General features: G+C 43.4%; 7 protein-coding genes across 7 annotated transcripts; 3 read left to right on the top strand and 4 right to left on the bottom strand.

Moving 5' to 3' along the window:
* Positions 1-1,341: 1,341 nt before the first annotated feature.
* LDX57_004264 (uncharacterized protein) lies at positions 1,342-1,707 on the top strand (the record flags this gene model as incomplete). Its single annotated transcript, XM_046085924.1, has 1 exon — positions 1,342-1,707. One exon carries the CDS (start codon positions 1,342-1,344, stop codon positions 1,705-1,707), a length of 366 nt encoding a protein of 121 aa, XP_045941887.1.
* A 1,877-nt stretch (positions 1,708-3,584) lies between these two features.
* On the bottom strand, positions 3,585-4,990 carry LDX57_004263 (isopenicillin N synthase family dioxygenase; the record flags this gene model as incomplete). The annotated part of the gene is made up of 6 exons (XM_046085923.1): positions 3,585-3,659; positions 3,726-3,897; positions 3,953-4,089; positions 4,148-4,567; positions 4,628-4,735; positions 4,814-4,990. 6 exons carry the CDS (start codon positions 4,988-4,990, stop codon positions 3,585-3,587), a joined length of 1,089 nt encoding a protein of 362 aa, XP_045941886.1.
* Positions 4,991-5,399: 409 nt separating this feature from the next.
* On the top strand, positions 5,400-6,525 carry LDX57_004262 (pyridoxal phosphate-dependent aminotransferase; the record flags this gene model as incomplete). The annotated part of the gene is made up of 1 exon (XM_046085922.1): positions 5,400-6,525. Exon 1 carries the CDS (start codon positions 5,428-5,430, stop codon positions 6,523-6,525), a length of 1,098 nt encoding a protein of 365 aa, XP_045941885.1. The 5' UTR covers positions 5,400-5,427.
* A 255-nt stretch (positions 6,526-6,780) lies between these two features.
* On the bottom strand, positions 6,781-8,413 carry LDX57_004261 (uncharacterized protein; the record flags this gene model as incomplete). The annotated part of the gene is made up of 2 exons (XM_046085921.1): positions 6,781-7,122; positions 7,190-8,413. 2 exons carry the CDS (start codon positions 8,411-8,413, stop codon positions 6,781-6,783), a joined length of 1,566 nt encoding a protein of 521 aa, XP_045941884.1.
* Positions 8,414-9,257: 844 nt separating this feature from the next.
* On the bottom strand, positions 9,258-10,313 carry LDX57_004260 (uncharacterized protein; the record flags this gene model as incomplete). Its single annotated transcript, XM_046085920.1, has 1 exon — positions 9,258-10,313. One exon carries the CDS (start codon positions 10,311-10,313, stop codon positions 9,258-9,260), a length of 1,056 nt encoding a protein of 351 aa, XP_045941883.1.
* A 1,500-nt stretch (positions 10,314-11,813) lies between these two features.
* On the top strand, positions 11,814-13,055 carry LDX57_004259 (uncharacterized protein; the record flags this gene model as incomplete). Its single annotated transcript, XM_046085919.1, has 1 exon — positions 11,814-13,055. One exon carries the CDS (start codon positions 11,814-11,816, stop codon positions 13,053-13,055), a length of 1,242 nt encoding a protein of 413 aa, XP_045941882.1.
* Positions 13,056-13,356: 301 nt separating this feature from the next.
* On the bottom strand, positions 13,357-14,361 carry LDX57_004258 (uncharacterized protein; the record flags this gene model as incomplete). The annotated part of the gene is made up of 4 exons (XM_046085918.1): positions 13,357-13,572; positions 13,651-14,170; positions 14,230-14,258; positions 14,311-14,361. The coding sequence occupies 4 exons, from the start codon at positions 14,359-14,361 to the stop codon at positions 13,357-13,359; spliced, it is 816 nt and encodes a 271-aa protein (XP_045941881.1).
* Positions 14,362-21,188: the final 6,827 nt, after the last annotated feature.

Genomic DNA, 21,188 nt, shown 5'->3' with positions numbered 1-21,188 from the left:
TAGCAGGCGCGGGGCTTGATTGTCTCAGACTATTGTAAGAGCAACTCAAAGATGCAGCAAGACAAGCTTCGCATGGACAATCCCCATCACACATAGTGTGAGTCTGGGAACATTGGTCGCAAGATGTCCGTTTCCTGCCCCGTCTTTGCCCCTGCGGCACTGCTCGCGTGTCCCTGAGCCTGCAGGCTCGGGAATGGCGTAGCAAGACATCACTATATTTTTCATCATCGTGAGAAATTAAATACTTTGGTTAATAAGCTATCACGCTACCTTCTGAGGAATTGGCGATGGCAGAATGGACACGTCTTCCGTTGGGCCGGTGAATCTAAGTGGCAATTAACAGATTTCGGGCTTATGCGTTCTGAGTGCGAGAGATCTTACGGGTGGCCTGATGACGCTGAAGGTGGCTGGACCTCAAATACCCTCGGCCACACTCTATGCATTTGTACTGTCTGTCGCAAGCGCTAGGGGACATGATTGTGGGCGATAATATGGATGTTGCGGGAGAATTAGATTTTCCCCAAAGTCGGCAGCCAACGAGATGGAACTAGTGGGTCCTATCTTCTAAGCCCTATTGCTTCACAGGTGCGCGGTCACAGAATTTTTTTGAACCTTTCTTTGCAATAATAGCGCCTGTCTAATAGTCTTAAGGAATCAGAGACATTATCTTTTGAGATCAACGCAGAAGTAGGGTCATCTAACAGCGGGTCAGACACAAGTCGGAGAAATCCCACTTGGCCGGACAAAACCCACTTGGTGGCACCGGGCCTTTCTTGTATACTAAGGGGCGCAATGCGAGCTCTTTCTTCTCTCTGTAAAGCTTCACAAGAATTGGACTCAGATCTTAGTTTTGTTCTCTTATGTTTGTTACTAGAAATTGTCCAAAGCTGAGTTTACAAGTGAATCAAACATGTCTCGACCGTCCCTATACCTTTTCCGAAGTGCGTTGCTCGTTTAGATTCACCAAAACTAGGCTGCTAATATTATCTTTCTAAGGGCCTTTAACATCCTTGCCTACATCTGGAACCTCGGCTTCCGCTCGCGTCATTCCGCACCTGCAAATCAACCGACGAAAGCATTCACCTACAAACGCACTCGTAGCCCGCGAAACCCTAGCCAAACAATTTCCATCCTCTACAACAGTCACTTCCTTAGAACCGAAGAATTCCAATGCTGCGGAATACGTCCTGTACGGATCCAATCCCAAATAACGCAATTGCGCCAGGGCAGAACAACTAACCAGAACCTCCGCATAGTACTACTTTCGACCAAATTGTCAACTGGGCCCGACAAGGATCCCTATGGCCACTGAGTTTCGGACTCGCCTGCTGTGCCATCGAAATGATGCATGTATCCATGCCTCGCTACGATCAGGACCGGCTCGGCATCATCTTCCGAGCTTCTCCGCGGCAGGCCGATGTGATGATCGTTGCCGGTACTGTGACGAACAAAATGGCACCGGCGCTTCGTCAATGCTATGACCAGATGCCGGATCCAAGATGGGTCATCAGTATGGGCAGTTGTGCCAACGGTGGAGGGTATTATCACTATAGCTATAGTGTGGTCAGGGGTGTTGATCGGATCGTGCCGGTGGATGTTTATGTCCCTGGGTGTCCTCCGACGCCGGAAGCCTTTCTATACGGTATCTTTCAGTTGCAGAAGAAGATGAGGAAGACCAAGGTGACTAGGATGTGGTATCGGAAATAATCATGTTAGCGCCGATAATGGACTATACTTTGCTTTCAGATCTTTTCTTTTGTCCTTTTGTCTAGGTAGCACATCTATTTTACCCGCAGTTGAATTACCAGTGAACTCCCTATCAAGGATTGTAGCTATGCCAACTTGAGAATAACAGACAGCAGAATTTGGGAAACTATCATTTCAATTCAGGGAAAAGAAACAAAACATCTCTTTCTTACTAGCTGAAACGAAAAATCTTTCCTATCTGTTCAAGCGATCTCGATTCAAAAAAGACCTAAAGCTTCCCGTCGGCTCGTACTTTTTGGGTCCAGATAGGGACGTTCTCCTACCCCCATAGCCCTATGCCCAACCCGTTTGTCATCGATATTGATATCTTTAGTAGCTGCATGAAAAACACATCGATTATCCCATAGTGCTATCCAGTAACTTGTTAACGTTGAGGACTCCGCGGTATTGGCACTACTTCAAGACTTACCGACATCATTCTGGTTCTGCCATCTATATCGCACCTGTAAGTCATGATTTTCGGTAATCAACCGACGAAACCATTGCAGGATGCCTTCACTCTCCGCTTCCTCCAGACCGTTGATACATTGAACATGATTTCCAGCTGCGAATATTGTCTTCCAGCCGGTAACAGGATTTGTGCGGACCACGGGATGAACCGCCACAAACTCGGACCCTACATTTTCAGGAGAACCTCTTGGCTGGGTGTATAATTGGTGGTTGAGCTTCTGTATCAACCTATCATAGCTGGGTTGGACGAATGTTGCCGTCAAGCCCTCGAGAAACTTTTGGTAAGGCTTTGAGATGCGATCATAGAGTTCATAGCCAGAAGCCCACCCTTACCCATTCACTCCAAAGGAGCCGGAGAACCCGCCGCTTTATATGACGAGTCCATGGCTGGGCCTAAATGCCTTGGTGTTGGACGGGAAACGGGTCGTGGTCGAGGCCAGCGATCAGCAGACTGCCAAGTGGTACGAATCTCTAGGGATGGAATGCATCCTCTGCCCCTTTAAACATGTCAACAGTATTGGGGGATCTTTCCACTGTGCCACAGTGGATCTGGTGAGGGATAGCACAGTCAAGCGTTAGAGGAGAAATGTTATCATCTAGCGTCAATCACAGGCTTTAATTGTTTGCCCGCATGGGTCCTGTCCAAGCTCGTTGACGCCACCGGCCAAACAAAAAGGAATAAATGCAGTTTGAGAGCAGAAGATGTTTCATTCTCATTCTTATGTGGCGATTTGGCCTAGATGGGCGGATCGCTAAAGGATAAAAGTAGACCATAAAATGGGATATGAAAATGATCGATCGATCCTAGAATTGTCCCAGGGGCCGTTTAGGACCGCTCGCAGCGGATTTCAGGCCTAAAAAGCTATTTCAAAAAAGTAAAACATGAGTGTTGTTAAAGAATGGAATGGATCAGCAGAGCGGAATGGAGAAAAAAACAAGCAATCCAATTGTTGAAAGCAGAACTTGATGACAACGGCACGAAATCACTCAAGAAGTTTACATTAAACTTATTTTGAAGACGTAATGTAACCCGGTCCTAAAACAGATTCATGCGGGTCTCCCTGGCTCCGTCAAAATCCGCAACCGTCCCCAAGGGTACGGCGCTCAGCCAGTTCGGTGCGGATTTGCCGTCCCATTCTGCCAAATGTAAATTCAGTCCAGTAAATCAGTAGTGCGATGTGAATTATGTGTATGTTGTGGTCAAGAGATTATTGTTATTCTGAGAAAAAAGTTCGTATGTTATATGAGATTCTGCCCCACAACTATGTTCTTGCGGAAGAACTGGATTTTTTTGAGAGCCGGAAGTGCCGGCCTTCTATTTCTAGCTGCCTTGGTACTGGAAAACCCTCCAACAGTCCGAGTTGATGTCAAGCATCTTCGCTCTTACCAGCAGGCTCCCCACCATATCCTATGTATGCTTGGGAGAGTTTCCAGCGTACGTACTATAGATGTATATGGTCAATACAAAATTGATCAGACGATCTCAAGCGGGATGCCATTTCACGTACCTCGCCGGCCTTGAATGGCTCTTTACAGGGAGGGTTATCATCGGAGACTTGGTTTTTGAGGACAGAAATAGTGGTATCGTAATCCACACCAAAGAAAAACGGGATAGAGTATCGTTCTTCTCCAGACAGGTTGGCCACCCGGTGAATAGTTGACTTGAATCTTTTGTTGCTCCTAGAAAAGTCGTTAAAGGGTGGCGATCCAAAAGCGCCGCAATCGCATTACTTACCAAAAAGACAGGGTATCCGAGATATTGACAATCAAGGTTCCTGGAATAGGAGGTGCAAGCACCCATTCGCCCCGGTTATCTAAAACCTGTAAAGCCGGAACCCGGTCCTGTGCCAGGATCGTAAAGCATTCGTAGTCCTAGGGATAGTTCACCGGATTAGAGTACTGACGCTTACGCGCTTGACGGACAGCTCACCGTATGAGCCGCCAACCCCGGGATCTCTACTCCCTGGACAGGCTGGGGCGGGTAATGCAACATTCTCGACGTCACCCCCGGATACCTCACCATCGGGTCAAAGAAATCCTCCTTCTGACCCAGGGCCAAAGCGAAGATCTTCATCAACGCTCTTGAAAGCTCAAGGGCCTCGGAAAAGTACTTCAGGTACGTTGCTCGAAAGCCAGGGACGAGAGTCTCATCTGGCCATTGATTCTCCCCATGAAGCCCGAAGCTATCGGGGGGAAGCCGATCTCCAGAACTCTTTCGTAGGTCCCCGGATACTTCGTATCCGATATCGAATGCTTCAGATAGAGCTCCCTGGGAGTTCCCCATGGCGTTTTCTTCCAAGTCGGGGTTGGACGACTTCTCGCCATACAGGGGGCTATAACCGCGGAAGTTCTGGCACGTTGCCGTCAGACCTTTGTTCCACGGGGATGCCATCAACCCTTGGAGACGTACCTTTGTTTTTCCCACGTAGACATTCATCTTTTCCTCGTCGGACTGTGAGAAGAATTGACGAGCTGCATTATGGATCTCACTGATCAGCTCCTCTGAAATGCCATGGTTCTGGAAGGCGAGATGGAATTAGCTCCTTGGGTTCAAATCAAGCAAGCACTGGAAAGATGTGGACGGAGTGGGTTGCACCTTAATGTAGAAGAAGCCAACTTGGGTGCAGGCTTTGTCGATCTCCTCTGCTAGTTCCTGCCGCTCCCAGATGTTGGGGGAGTGCAATTTAGAGAGATCAACAATAGGAACACTCTCAAAATTTGCCCTTTGGAGAAGTAGACTTGGCCGTAACGATTCTGTTACGGTGGAAGACATCGCGACGGCGTCGATGGCGGGAAGGCTTTCTTAGTTCGATTGAAAAGTGTGTGGTCTATCTCACTCAGCAATTAATTTGAGCCGCTGCCGTTGCTTAGCATTGTTATAATTTGCCAACTGCTGTCAGTGATTTTTGGAATGTGACATGCCTCCCTCGGATGTCACGTTACCATGTGCACCCCCTTGTCCGCATGCGGATTTCTACAGTTGCAGTATATTCCAATACCGGACAGTTCAACGCACGCCGGATGCGTCCTGCAGGTTACAGGCGCACGGGGTCAAGTTACCTTTATATCTATTCCCAAAGTTGCATCCTGGTCTGTGCAAGCCATTTTATATCCCCTTCTACTGCTGCGTTGAATCTCTGATGTCAAAACCTCTTTTGACCATTCTATCCCCGGGCAAGGATTCCCCACAGTCGGGATACAACCACCAAAATGCATTACCAGCGCTCAGCCATAGAGATTGAAGCCCCCGAAGAGGTTCCTCTGCCAATTATTCACAATCTAAGTGACAGCTCTCTCGGCGACCGCACCCTGGAAGACCTTGAGATACCCGCCCCCCGAGACCTGCCACTAGCGTACAGTAAGCACTTTGGGAGTGATCGCTTCCGTGAACTCATTGCTCAGCGTTCTGGCCTGGACGCGAGCGACATCCTCGTGGTTCCCGGCGCGTCCGCTGCGTTGTTCATCGTGGCCACGGCCCTTCTCAACGCCTCGGACCATCTCATCGTCACCCGGCCCAACTATGCCAGCAACATCGAGACCCCGCGTGCCATCGGATGCAAGATCACCTACATTGATCTAGAATTCGATCAGGGGTTCCAAGTCGACATTAAGCGTATTGAGGAGGCCATCCAGCCAGGGACGAAGCTCATCAGCCTCACCACCCCAAACAATCCGACGGGGACCTGCATGTCCGCGGCGGAGCTGAAGCAGATCGCCGAGCTGGCTCAACGGCATAACTGCTACGTTCTCGTCGACGAGACGTACGCGGAACTCACGTATCTCGACCGTCTACCGGGGTGCGCCTCGTTAGGTCCTCATGTTATCGGTGTCGGCTCCATGTCCAAGGCTTTTGGAGTCCCGGGGATCCGCATCGGCTGGATCTCCACCAAGAATAAACAGCTACAGCAGACCTTCCTCGCTGCCAAGGAGCAGATCAACATCACTGTGAGCGTTCTGGATGAGTACGTGGCAGAGCAGGTACTGGAGCGCTGCGATACACTCCTCCCCCCGACCATTACGGAGATGAAACGCCGTCGGGATGTGGTGGATGCTTGGGTCCAGTCGGAGGAACTCGTGGAGTGGGTGTACCCCGACGGGGGCGTCATGGGCTTTGTACGCATGACGAAAGAGCCAGCTGGGGGCACCGCAGCGTTTTACGATCGTTTACTATCAGCACACCAAACGTACGTTGGGCCAGGACGATGGTTTGAGCGACCAGATACGTACTTTCGTCTAGGGTACGGTTGGTCGACCGCAGATAGTCTGGTAAAGGGCCTGGCGGCGATATCCAAGGCGTTGCGCGGCTGATCATCGGTCGTTAATTCATAGTTAGATTTTCCATACGGACTGCAAGCTTTGTGATCAAGATATGCAGGATGACAGCTGGGTCTAGGGCCCTTTCTTAGTCTTGTACACTAGACCAGTCACATTAGAAATAGATCAAAATCAAATGAACTGGAACACAAAAAGTACCTCAAATTAAACGTAAAGGATAGCTGTCGGTAATATTTCGCTACCAGAGATTATTTTACAACCACAACTATTGACATAAGCTCACTTCTGTCATTTAAATTCAGGCAAAGGTCGGCAATAAAATTCTCCCTTGAGGCCGCTACGAACCCCATCCCGTGCAGCAGCCTGCCTCATCGATACGCCCGTGTGTACGCCGGCAGGCACAATCTCGTAGCGCAAGAACATCGCTGCCAGCAATAGTTTGATCTCCATGTTCGCCATCACCTTGCCCGGACACACCCGCGCTCCATATCCAAACGGTATAACAGAAGCATTGAGCCGGGCCAGCCTGGCCTCGTCCGCTTCCAGCCAGCGTGAGGGACAGAACCTGGACTCATCGGAAAACATAGTAGGGTCAGTGTGAACCGCGATAATCGAGGCAGCTACCACGGTCTGTACAGGTGGATACAGCAGGCATCAGTGAGTGTCACATCACACTATGGAAGGGGGGAAACGGTACCTTTTCAGGAACATAGACGTTTGATACGACGCGCCCCCCAGCAGGGATAACGCGTTCGGCACGCCCGCCGCTGGCCGGCTTCAAGCGATACACCTCCTTAAGGCATGCATCGAGGACGGGAGCACGATCGATGTCGTTAAAGCTTGGCAGGCCATCCGATCTCACAGGCAGGGCCTGAAGCTCCCTTCTGAGTCTCTGCTGCCATTCAGGATGGATACTCACGTACCAAATCACATACGTGATGGTTGCGGCAACCGAGGCCTCCGCTGCGTTGATGTTGTCCAGCACTTCTGCCGAAATATAGCGTACAAGGCTGTGAACATGGGTGTCGTAGGACCGCTGGGGAGCATCTGATCCGAGATTGAGCCCTAGCTTTCTCGCTAAATAGCAGACTAGACTTTCAAACCCGCCAGCATTGGGGCCATCAAGCGTGCGCAGTACCCGGTCATATGTCCATTCCGCCAAGTGCCGTTCCGCTTCGAGTGGGCTCGTATCCCAGTTAGAGATCCGAGCAGCAATCTTCACAATTGGGATCAGCCATGGAAAACGTTGGCGGAGTGGAGACCATGCTTGGGCCTGTTTAAGGTCTCGCAGCAACCCACGCTCTTCACATGACCTCTTTGTAGTCGCAGACGCATAAAGAGGGCCAAAGGCCAGAGCGGTGATATTGTCAAACGCGTACCAGTCGGCAAGTGGGTAGAAGTCGACAGGTCCCTTTCCCGGGTATCTCCCTTCAATATGACTTAAGATGGAAAACGCATGGTTACGAATAAAGGCCTCAATGGCAGGTTGCCCATATATGGTCGAGCCCTGGTAGAATGAGGAGAGAACGGCTCGCTTTCGTTTGTGATCCAGAAAGGAGAGAGTCGTGAAGACCGACCGGCTATTGAATGAGATGAAGTGGTTGAAGAAGGTACTCTTGTCAGCGCGACCCGTCGAACTATAGATGTCGCGAATAGTTGGCAATGTGGCAATAGAGACCTGAGTCGGCGCAACGCAGACGATCGGACCGTATTGCTGGTGCCATGCAACGACCTGCTGGCTGCGGTGCCCGCGTATCTCAGCCAGGGCAATTCCAACCCCGAAGTATTTGTTGAGCCATGGCCCAGGAATATGGCGCAAAGGAGTGGCCCGAAAGGTCCAAGCGACAATGCAGGATAAGGTGATCACAGCCCCTATCAGGATGAGAGGCAGGCTATCGCACTGGATCCAATTGGTCAGCATGTTCCCAATTGCAATACGCAAAGTAATTCGCCTTGATGGGCCAATATCTCGTTATTCATCGATTAATGCGGGACAGATGGTGAAAATCTAATTTATTTCGTTCTCTTAGGCCAGTTTCCGGAAGGGGTAAAAGGCACCTTCTGTCCGGATGCGGACCGTAGTAGAAGACAAAACAGTTTGCGGCCCACCTGCGAGAAGGAAAAATTGTTTATGGTTATTAATAATAATGACAGTATACACTGCCCACTGTCGCCAGGGTCCGGGGTCTCAGCCGGTCACACAGATGTAACCGTCCAGTGGGGCGACGCCTCCTCTACGACATGGATGCTATCTCCGATCCATAGATGAGTACAGCGGACACTTTCACTCAATAAAACACGAGAAAAATATGGTTTGGCCGAGGAAATATAGCAAGCAGGCAGAACTAGTAGTCATTGAACAGCGTATGAAAATTAACCCCTGTTCACTTATAGCGTTATCCAAAACACCTTTGAGACTTTTGAATAAGCCCTCAGTTTCTGAGCAATTGCAAGATATAGCGGGTCCGTCTGCAGGCTACGAACCGTATTTAGAACCACATGCTCATGATAGACTTATGGTTTAACCTGGCCAAAACGCGTATTGGGTTGGGTTCTCACGTTCTGAGCCCGCCCATGGGCTCTGGGTTGATTGACATCGACGGATAGATTGATTCATCAGGTCTTTCAAGGCTTCATGTACAAAATGGATGTGTCGTTTAACTGTCTGTGTACTGCTCGGCGATATCAAGAAACAAAAACACTTGTATAACGATTCCAACCCTTGACCACCGTTGCCCCTGAAGCTAACATTCTACTTGCATTTCCTAATTCTTTGGCTGTATCGCCTTTGGCTTCTCAATCCAGTCAAAATTTCCCATCTGCCTGATCCAGAAGCAATCGCCGGGCTGATCCGCACCCTTCGACTTGGACTGACCAAACAGCGTACCACTGAGGAAGGTGTGGGGGAACCCAAAGTCGAACTCGTAAACCGACTCAATCTCGAGTATCTCCTCCTCGCTCAGGATGACACCAATTCCCGCGATACTGCCCTCAATATGCGAGACCTTCCTGGCGCCAACAATCGGAAATACATAAGGCGCCTTGTTCATGACATAGCTGATGGCGACATGAAGCAGATCAACGTTTTTCTCGTTTGCGATCTTCTCCAGGACCCGGGAGGCATCCTTATCACGCTGCGAGGTAGCAATGAACTTTCGTCCATCGTTGTGTTTCTCCCGCTCCTGGAAACCTTCCTCCGTTCGGAAGCGGCCTTGGTTTAGAACCCCATAAGGACAGATACCCATGCCCTCATCGCGGCACATGGGGATGATATCTCGTTCAAAGTCGCGCATCGTCGCGTTCCACATTCCCTGATACACCACAAACTGCCGCAGCCCTTTCTGTCTGGCATACTCATTTGCTTTTGAAACCACCCAGGCGGGAGTATCGGAAATGCCCAGATACAAGACCTTCCCCGAGCTGACCAAATCATTGAGCGCGTGCATGAGCTCAGGGATACTGGTGGTGTAATCCCATAAGTGGACATAATACAGATCGATGTAAGAAGTCTTCAATCGGGCAAGCGACCCTTCCAGGGCCAATTTCAACGACTTGACATTATTCCCGCCATAGTTCGACTGCAGTTTCTGGGGATGGTGTGTCTGCCACGGAATCGTGTACTTCGTGGCAAGCACGATGTCGTCTCGATTCTGGCGTGCTTCCATCCACTCGCCTAGCCATTCTTCGGATTGGCCTTCGCGGTAGGCGTTGGCCGTGTCGATGAAGTTGCCGCCTTTGCTGTAGAAGGCGTCCAGCACACCGAATGCATCGTCCTTTGTACACTCGCCGTAGCGCTCGCCGTGTGCGGTGCCAAAGGTCATCGCGCCGAGACAGAGGGGAGAGACTCTGATCGCGGCGGAGGGGGAGAGTTGGCGGTGGCGCGCCAGGAGGGAGTCGGGCGGTGGGTGAAGAGTGAAAGACATTTCTCTTTTGCTTATGCAGGTAAATGATATAATGGATTGAGATTGACTTGGTAGCTCTAGGTATTGCAAAAGACATTTTCTATATATACTGGTTGTTGTATAACGATGCCGTTGTCGTTGTCCGTTACGAGCGGCGGAGATAAGCTCGGCATCCGGGGGATGCAGCTTATGCCGGAATACGGACTCTTGGCAGACCTAATCCTGGACGGCTTTATAGGTGTGTATGTCTAGTAGCACACAGTCAAGTAGATACATCCTTCTCTAAACAAATTGTGTGTAGACGCCCTGGTGGACTTAGGTCACGATCAGCCGACGACTTAACTCCGGATCTATGGTACGCAACTTATTGCAGTTGTCCGACGGAGTTACATTGTTACAGCGCGTCCCTATAGCTCCTCGTCATAACTCACGGATCATAAGATAGCTCTCAGGGTTCTGGTCGACATAGCAGCTGTGGATCATGAATGTACCTCGGCCGTTTTGCCGTGTTAACTCCTTCCGCAAGCTCCAATTAGGCTATATCGACATCCTTTGCCTTCATTGGAGGGTCTTTTCGACCAGCGTGGAAGAGGTCATGCACGGACTAAACCGACCAGTCATCTAGGGAGAAGAAGAATGGAGATGGGAGTGGTCATGGTGCGGAGACCAGCGAAAGTGATGCTAGGATTTTGGAGGCGTTGGAGAAGGGTACTGAGTGCAAAGGCTCCACGTTTATTGCTGTTATAAGCTCCCTTCACCCCTCTTTAATCAAACCGAAAGCGCTCTAACAAACATTGAGGCATTTAGAATGTCGCTTTCGGACGCGGATATCGATGAAATCGATGGCGCATAGTGTTTGATGTTGGATTCCCAATGAGCTTCATTTCCCGTGAATTCAACAGTACGAACACCGCGGCCGATGTATGACCCACGCGCTTATTGAAGTACCGCCGTAGCCGGGGCAGGTGAGATGCTGAAAGGGAAGAAACAAGCATCATGATGTTGAATCACAATCCTCGTTATTATAGCTATAGACTACAATAGCCAATTTAATATTATTATTTTTTTTTTTCATAGGATCCTATCCGTGCAATGTAGGGCATAAATACTGCGATTTGCGTTTCTTGCCTTCGGTTAACATCCATTCATTTATTCTTGTAACGGAACAAAGTGAAAAGGGATACATATAGTGACATGAAGTATTCACTTATCTTTGTATTGCATAAAAGGTGAAAGGCATACGGAGCTCATCCACGCCAAGAAACCAAGTTTGCCTTGGACCCGCATCCCGCACAGCCCGCATGCGCCCGAGAAGCCCGGGAATTGGCCCCCACTCGCACAGGGGCTTATATATCCTAGGGCCGATCTCGTGTTTTTGCTTTCTCACCACCACAACAACAACAACCATAACCACACAACATGCCGATCACGTTAAAAGAAAACGATGTTGGTGTCAACCTCGAGATTGCTGCACCTCCCGGATGGACCTTTGGCGCAGGTGACACCATCATCGGAAATGTGGTGCGTCGACAGCCCATCGTGGCCCCCGAAGCCACCGTGCGACTAGAGCTGGTGGGGCGCGTCAAGACCAAAATCACCGTCAAGCGCGGCAACAACAATCGCAGCGTGTATCGCGGTCGATGGGACCTTCTCGGAGTGACGTCGCAGACCCTCTTTCGCGGCCCGCTTCATCTGCCAGAAGAGAGCGATGAAAGCCTCACTTGGCCGTTCGAGGTTACTATTCCGTCGGGTCCTGCGTCGTCCGTGATGCTGGGCCATGATCAGCAAGAAAGCTTCCTGCCGCTGAATCAGGAGAGCGTCGCGTATCAGCCGCTACCGGGGAGCTTCTTCTCGAGTCGGGTCGGCTGGAATCACACCTCCGAGGGTTTCGTCGAGTATTATCTTCAAGCTGAACTGCGGTTTAACCGTGGCGGGTCATACGACACTCTTAATGCCACAACTCCTATCATCTTGCGCCAACCACCTGCCCCTCTCTTGCTCGACTACGACATCTTGCATAGACAGCTGCCAAAATCGGTGAAGAGCCAGAGACTCCTACCTGGGATGGAAGATGCCGATCTGTCATTCAAGCAAAAGACACAGAAGCTGTTCGGGTCTTCGAAAGTGCCTGAATTCCACTTCATCGTGGATGTTACATTCCCGCGCCGAATACAATTCGAGAATCCGGTGCCTATTCCATTCGCCATAGGTATTAGGCCTGACCCCGAGCGCACAAGCGACAGTATCCAAGACGTCACAAAGACCATCCAGTTGAACTGGCTCCGATTGAAAATCAAAAGCACGACCATGGTCACCGCGCCCGGGAACTTCAGTTCATCGCCTCATTATGATGATCAATCTTGTGATTACCATCTTGGGCTAGAAAGGCTGTTTTCCAAACTGGAACACCCTGTTGCCTTCACCACTGGGAAGGGCAATGAGCCAGTCAATATTGGCGATATGCTTCAACTTGTTCTTCGCCCGGATGGGTTGTATGCTCAAGGAGCCCGTCTCGCTCCTGTATCTGGGATTCAGCCGGATTTCGTGACGTATAATATTCGGCGGAGTAATGCGCTATCGTGGGAGATATCCTTGACCGTGGCGGGAGAACTCCTGACGATGAAGGGATCAACTGAGCTGCAATTGTTAGCGGCCAGTTGATTGGACCATTTCACTAGCCTATGTTTGCTCCATATCTGTTCTCTTCCGATTTATTTGCTTTCCATTCTGTATTCTATGATATCCTCAATGCGTTGCGATGTAAATTGACTTTCGTCTTCTGCTATGACACATTCACCTTCACACATGCCTCCCAATTGGGTTTTCAATCCTTCGTATCGCTCTCAATGAAATTCGAATTTGTTGATACCCGTCAAAATACGGACGCAATTACGAACACAAAGTCACAAAGCTTAGGCTTTCCAACCGCAACTCAGACCGATAGACATTTTCGTAAAGACCCTCAGCGTTCCTCCCATTCATTGCCGTATTCTGGATCCGCCTGGGGCAAGATAGCTCGCCTATTCTCTCCACTGCCAGGATCATTTTCGAGATCCCCATCGTGTTCAATTTCCCTTCTCTCGGCATTTGTGATCCTCTGGTACTCGGTATTCCCTCGCGACGCGCGCGTTTCCATCCAGCTGGCATTTCTCCGACGGACCACCTGAATGTAACCAACCTGATCAACGACAATAACAGTCAGCCAAATAGCCCAAATCAATCCAAACAACATAAAATCGACAAACAAGGAACAGACCTTAACAGCCCACACCAGCACGGCTGCCACGAAAATCATCCACGAGACGCTCCGTTGCTCCTCCCTCCACGGCGCAAAGCAACTCTGTCTAAACCCCAACTGTCGCTCACAGGCATCATCGCCATGAGTTCTGTCCTTGAACGGCCACGCCCGATCATGCGTACTCCGTAGCCCACAGCATTGGAAGGTATCTTGGATCGAGCGGATCGCGCCTGCATTCCGAGCGCTGAAATATGTCTGCCACTGTTGCTCGAGGCGACAGGAAAGGATGTTTTCCGGGAAGAGGTAGGCGAGCGCCAAGGTGGCTATGATCGTTGAGAGGATGGAGTGGGCTTGGTCGATGAGGAAAAGGGCGCGTTGGGCGACGTTAGTTGCTGCGGTTGCATTTGCCCTTGTTCTGGGAATCAAAATGCTGATGGCGGCTAGGACGGTGACGGTCAATGGAGGGAGGAGCGTTGTTATGACAGGCAGCCATGATGGGAGTGGCAGGGAGTAGGATTGGGTGCGTGACCATGAGATTCTAAGTCATTGAGATGTTAATATTCGATTTGGGCGACTTGGGGGATGAGAGGAACATACGCGCCGCAGATCAGGGCGATGATGGAGCCCTGTATCGAGTTATTGGTGGGACGCTTAGAATTCTGGAATGAGTCGGCTTACCAGCAGGAGAAGCGAGTAGGAAGCGAATATAGTATCGCACTTGAAAGGCATTTTTGCAGCGTTATGGGGCAGCTTTTGCGAGCGGAAGAGAGAGATTGAGTTGGTTTGTTTTGATTGATTTGGGTGAGGTCACTCAGTGCGGGGTTTGTATGCAGGCGTAGACAACGTGACATACCTTGACCTAGCCTTGCCTTGGAAAGCTTTCCCAGTGAATAAATCTTGGTATTTGCTTGGACCCAGCTTGCTTTTGCTCTTTTGCCATTCACTCCAAGCCAGCAATATCAGTGGCCCTCGGTTGGGTATACAACACAAGCATTTAGGCCCGCGCATTCGCGCGGGCTCATGTAAATGATCAACCAGATAATCTTATTATAAAAAAAAACAAAATCATTCATTCAATTGTCATTATAAAAATATCATAAAAAAATCAAAACAGTACAATATCTTTTTTATTACATAATAAATTTATAAAAACACTCTAAGCAGTTATCAACGAAATGCAAAAACAAAAAAAATAATGCAAAAATCATTTAATTTAAATCTTTTCATATAATCCAAAAACAAATCTTACACAACATATATTTTGTTTAATTAATGTTATCTAATTGACATGTTAATTGTTATTTAATCAAACGCAAAAAATGATTTATTATTTAAAAATTGCAAATAACGCAGCATATTTAAAATTTTTGTTTTTTTAATAACATTTATTATCAAAAGAAATTGTTTTGACAAAATATTTAAAAAATTGGAATACAACAAAAAGATCAACGACAAATAAAAGAAATAATGTAAGTTTCTAAATAAATTTTTATATAAATTCGAACAAAAAAAATGATAAAAATGAAACAATATTGTTATTTAAAAACAATTAACATTAAAAAAAAAATTAAAAAAACACAATATATTATATAATAAGATATTATTCAGATTATTTGATTGAAAAATAAAAAACAATATTAAAAAGAAATTGTCCCGGTATTAAAATAAAAACAATTAATAATTATCATTTTTTATAATAATTATTTTATTCTTTTTTAAAGATCTATCACTTGCAATCATTGTAATGAAAGCACGTGAAATTTTTAAATAAAAAATGTTTATAATAAAAACACAGATAATATAACAATTAGATTATAAATAAAAATTTATTTAACAAACAAAAATTTCAAACAAAAAATTTATTTTTAACAAATTGTTCAATTTTTATGTCAAACCCTAGGATCTGCCTAAGCTGTGTTGCGTTGTGTTGCTAGAATATAGTTTAGGCCTTTGGTGATCAGTCTGATTGATCTTAAAAATGGATAATATTTATTTGAAGAGTATTGTTGTTTTTAAATGACTAAAAATTATGTCTGAAAATCAAATCTGGATTTCGATGAACTAATTCGATGATTGAAAGATTTTTAAATAATTAAGATAGAAATAAGATCAAATTAATATATATATCTTTTTGTGATAGAATGTGAACAAATTGCATTAATAATGTAATTTTTATAATTATTGAAGACAGTGATTCTATTGAATGTGAAGAATTAAACAATGTAAGGAACATAAACCATTGAACGTAGGTATGTATTAGCAAAGAATAAGCTGCATGGGATGCAGCAACTGGGTGTGGGCAGAAGTCTTTATTTATGATATTGCTTACTACCAACATGACTGCCAGGAATCGGAAGATTCCTGACGGGAAGTTTCATACGAAGGGATTCTACCGACAAGTTCCTGGGAACAAGTCGGAAGATTTTTGACATTATTTCTTTTAAACGGAAGCGTGAGATCTCTCGAGCGCGAACACAAGTGAACAATAATAATAAAAAAAAATGTCTAAATTAAACAAGAAAACTAGCCAGTTGAGGAGACCGTAGAGGCAGAAAGATCAAGAAAATATGGTGGCGGTGATAGCTTAGCAGAATAACGAGCGTGATAGTTCAAAATAAGATCCACGGAATGTTTAAAATCCCGCCACGGTTGCCACGGCGAATTCGAGTTTCAATCTTTTCAGTTATTTTCAAACAAAGCTTTATATTGCGTGTTCTGTCATGTTTTCCGGCAATCAACAATTTCATGAACGATCCATTTTGAATGCTTTTCATTAGTGTTCGTGTCTATAATCACAACAGATTTTTGAAGATTTTCATATTGATCTGAGTAAGCCGCGTCGGTCGAAGGAACAAGGTGTAATAAAAAGAGATGAAACACGAATGTGATCTTGATTGTCAACATATAGTCAGATAAAGTCAATTCGTATGTTTTGTTATCAATATTCTGAATAATCGGCCATGAATCGAACGTTTTAAATGCAAGAAATTGGTTTTCATATTGTAAATGAAAATTGCGAATATTCACATAGACACAGTCATCTATTTAATAAGCTGAATGAGACTGGCGGTGAATATCGGCATGTTGAATGTAAGATTTTTGAATTCAAATAATCTTATTGCGAAGAAATTCGCGAATATCTTTAATGCGACAAATCAATTTATTAACTGCCTTCATCTCGGAATGCGCGACGTGTGACAAGGATTTAAGCGGTTCGGCTTCAGTACGAAAATGGAAACCGTTATTTGCAAAGAAAGAAGTCATGTTAATTGTTTCAAAAACGTAATCATTAATCATAAATTGTGCATTCGAAAAAAAATCGCAACAATAGTTTTTGAGATTTTTTACAGTTATTTTAGATTGGCCATCGGTTTCAAGATGATATGTAATCGAAATCTTATTTTTAATCGCGTATTGTGCACAATAACATTTTCAAAAATGGCTTATAAAGGCGCTGCCGCGGTCGAAAACAATTGAACGTGAAAGATTGTATTAAAAAAAAACACGTCAATATGTCAAGGTGCGGGCTGGCGGGGGTGGTAGAGCTGATGGCAGGCAGGCAGGTAGGCTAATAGCTCACAGTATCTCTGAATTGCTACAGGATCAAGCTATATACAGGCTGATAGACAAGACATAGCTCGAAGAGCTACAACAGGATCTTCAAACAAGCGAGAAGATATGCAGATCCCGAAACGGATAATATGGCCTTTCAAACCATAATTAAAAGATGTTTCAGACATCAAGATCTGCACCGTGACAGTACACCCTTCTTTTATGGCCGAGCTCTGTGAGATTGAAAAGAACTAAACTTATCAAGATACTGACGATAATAGTTCTAAACAATCTATTCTGCGTGTTTAAAATATTCAACAGACTCAGCAATAAGATTCATATATCTGATTCATTTGACAACATAGATCAGGCAGCGATCACGGCCGCGGTAGTCTCAAAATGAATCAAAGATATCTTCGACTTTTCATTTTTTCAGTTTATTGATTTTTATATGCAATAATGAGAAATAATGTTGATCAGACAGGAATTCTGAACAAACAAAAATAAATAAACTAACATTAAATACAAAATGTATCTTCATGCTAGACGAAAGTTTCAGACAATAAACGTGCGAGCTAATAATTTCTTTAATACAGTATAAACTCAAAATATTCCAATTCAGCTTTTTGTTAGATTGTAAAGTTTTAATATGACAAACATCTAATCATATTAACTGATCTTTTTTGAATCTTCGAACGGAACAACATCGTTTATTAGTTTGTTTAATGTAATGAATTTGAATTGATAACATTTCTGCATGAACAAATTTCATAATAGCTTATATTCAAATAACAAATTACTCTGCATTTCGAACAGCAGATCGATTGCGATCACAATAATTTTTAATAAATATTGATTCAAATCTCATACGGGGGTGAAATCCGTAATTTATAAAAAATAAGATTGTTTTGATAGATTCAAAATGCGTGACACTTAAGACAAATTCAGTCAAAGGAAACCAGATATTCTAATCATTTTGTGTATAATTCACATAAGCTCGCAAATATTATTCTAACATGGCATTCACACGTTCAATCTAACTGTCAGTTTCAAAATGATAGACAGTTGATAATTTGTTAATGATATCTAAACATTTGATCAAATGTTTCCAGAATTGAACAATAAATTGAAAATCTCTATTGAACAGAATCAATTGAAATAATTTATGTAATTTTTATACATATTGCACGTATATCGCGATTACAATTGAGACATTAACAATTGAATTACATAAAATCAGATGTTTTATTTTAATTAGACAATTCACAATAACTAAGATTGCATCGTAGCTCTCGCTCTCAAATAAATGTGTGATAAAATCCATAAAAATATCTTTTCAGATATGTTCAGATATAGATAGAGACTTCAAGATATCTTGTTTCGCTTTATAAAACAAAATTATACGACAGCAGATATAACAATTTATTGTTTATTGAATCACATATTTATATATATTGAATCAATAATAATCTCGAAACAAAAATTCGTATATTCAAACTTTTTTTGGATATTCGGACACAGATTTGTCATGAGCCAGGCGGATTAGGTCTGTTTTTAATTGATCATTGTCAGAAATCTATAAACAGTTTTTGTAGAATAAGAAGTTGTCTCTTTGCTCACAAGCAATCAGAATAACTTTTAAATGATGGTTTTTATTTATAATCAAGATCTTTAAAACATTTCAGATCTCTTTGTCTTTCTCATAGGCTTTATGTAGACGAGATTGTATCTCAAGAAATAATTGTAGACTTTGCTTATCTTCAAAAATAATAATTCTTCGAATTCAGACTTTAGTAATAGGAGCTAGTCAATCAAGAATCTCACCTGCGTGCGAGATTTCGAGATTTTTAAGTGAGTCAACTGGTTCAGACGGGCTTGTTGATTCAGACGAGCTAGTTAATTCAGACGGGCTAGTTGATTCAGGCTGGTTGATTAATTCAAGCGAGTTGATTGATTCGGACAGACTGGTTGGTTTAGGCGGGCTGGTTGATTCAATCAGATTAAACAGATCAAGATTTTCACATTTCAGAACAGTTTGACTTTGATATAACAAACATTCATTTTTTTTTTAAAGAGATCTTCTGATCTTTTAATCAAACTATCAAATTTTATTCTGTATTTTTCAGATCGATAAATAATTTTAAAATTAAAACGAAACAAAAATTCAGATTAACGAACTTGACGGCAATTCAAAAACTTTATTGACATACAATATTCTAGATTGCGATAATTAAAAATAATTTGAATAAATAAAGAAGCTCTTTCAAGCTCGAAATATCATTTTTCGAAATATCAAACGATAACAAATAATTTTTTGTTATAAATCTCATAATTGCATTTAGTCAAAAAATGTTTTTTTGAAAAGAACGCAACAAAATGTAATATTCTGTCATTTCCATATTGAAATAAAACTTTAACAAACACATAATCAGAAATATCAATTTCCAAAATAATGTCACAAATCCAATCAAATGGTTATAAGATCAGAACATTAATAAAAACTCTCTTTAAATCATTTAAAACTTTTTAACAAATAAATATCCATTCCCACAAGACATTTTTTTAAATCAAAGCAATAAGTGAAACAATAAATTTTGAAAAATCTTTGATAAATCGACAATAGAAATTATCAAATCCCAAAAACGTTTGTATATCTATTACACAAATAAAAATGAACCAATTAACAACTGTATCAACTTTTGCAAAATTTATTCAAATATCTTTCCAGCCGATAATCAAGCCCAAAAACTTAATTTCAAAAATTGCAAATTTGCATTTAAAAAGCTTTGCATATAAACCAGCATCTCGTAACTTTTGAAAAACTAAACAGACATATTTCATATGTTCGGAATGGATGCGGTTATAGATCAGAATATCGTCCAAGTAAATAGTACAAAAAATATCAAAATAGTCTCGCAAGATATCGTTTATATATTATTAAAATATTCCGAGAATCTTTATCAATCCAAAAGATATCACTAAAGATTTATATAAATCTAAACAAATTCGAAAGACAGTCAATCATTTCTGTTTATTTTTAACATGGAAATTGTTAAACGCGTTAATAATATCAATCTTGATAAAGTAACGCATGCCTTTAAGATTGTTCAGAATCTTTTTTATAAAAGATAGCAGATATCAATCCTTAATAATAATTGTATTTAGAACTCAATAATCAATATAAAAACACAGATCTCTGTCTGGTTTTTTCACAAATAAAACTGAAGATGCAACAGGCAAAAAATTTGAACAAATAAATCTCTTTTTTAGATTTTCTAACAATCATTTTCAAAACACTGAAAATTTCTCTCGAAACATATCATAAAATGATTCAAACGAAGATCTTTTTTCTGATTCAAAAATAATAGTATGATTGTAATCTCGGTGTGAAAGAAATTTTTTTGCTTTTTTTAAAAAAAAGACATTTGCAAAGTCTTTAAATTTATCTAAAAACTCAGATTCGAATAGTTTAAAAATAATCTGAACTATTTCATCAATTTGTTCAACTATTAAAATATAGACTTTATCTCCTCTGCGGGCGTACGCGGCACAGACAGTTAATGAAATCATTTGGAAGTTTCGATCTTTTAGAAATTCGGAAGTCTTTAGATTCGTGAATCTGATTCGAACAGAGACATTATGCAAGATTCGAATCTTAACAGATCGAACTGGAATATTGCAATGTTTTTGACATTATAAATTGAAAAATTGAAAAATATGTTCTGCAAAGCTCATACGGAGATCATGAATCTTTAATTATAATAAATCAATAATAACAAAGAAATGTGCTAATTAAATAATTAAAAATGAAACATCTTTTTCGACATGATCATGAATCTTTAAAATCATGCAAATATAATAAATAATAACGCTAATTTTGTTTTCACGACCATCAAAACCCACTATAGACTTAGGCTTGTTCAAAAGATATAAAATCAGATAATGGGCTTCGATCCAATTCTTATTTATAACATAAAATATAAAACAATCAATGTCAAACATAA

This window comes from Aspergillus melleus, assembly GCF_016097325.1.
Source record: "Aspergillus melleus strain CBS 546.65 chromosome Unknown contig2, whole genome shotgun sequence".
NCBI classification, from domain to species: Eukaryota; Fungi; Ascomycota; class Eurotiomycetes; order Eurotiales; family Aspergillaceae; genus Aspergillus; species Aspergillus melleus.
Note: the sequence above shows the minus strand (reverse complement) of the source record. Positions and strands in the feature narration are given on the sequence as shown.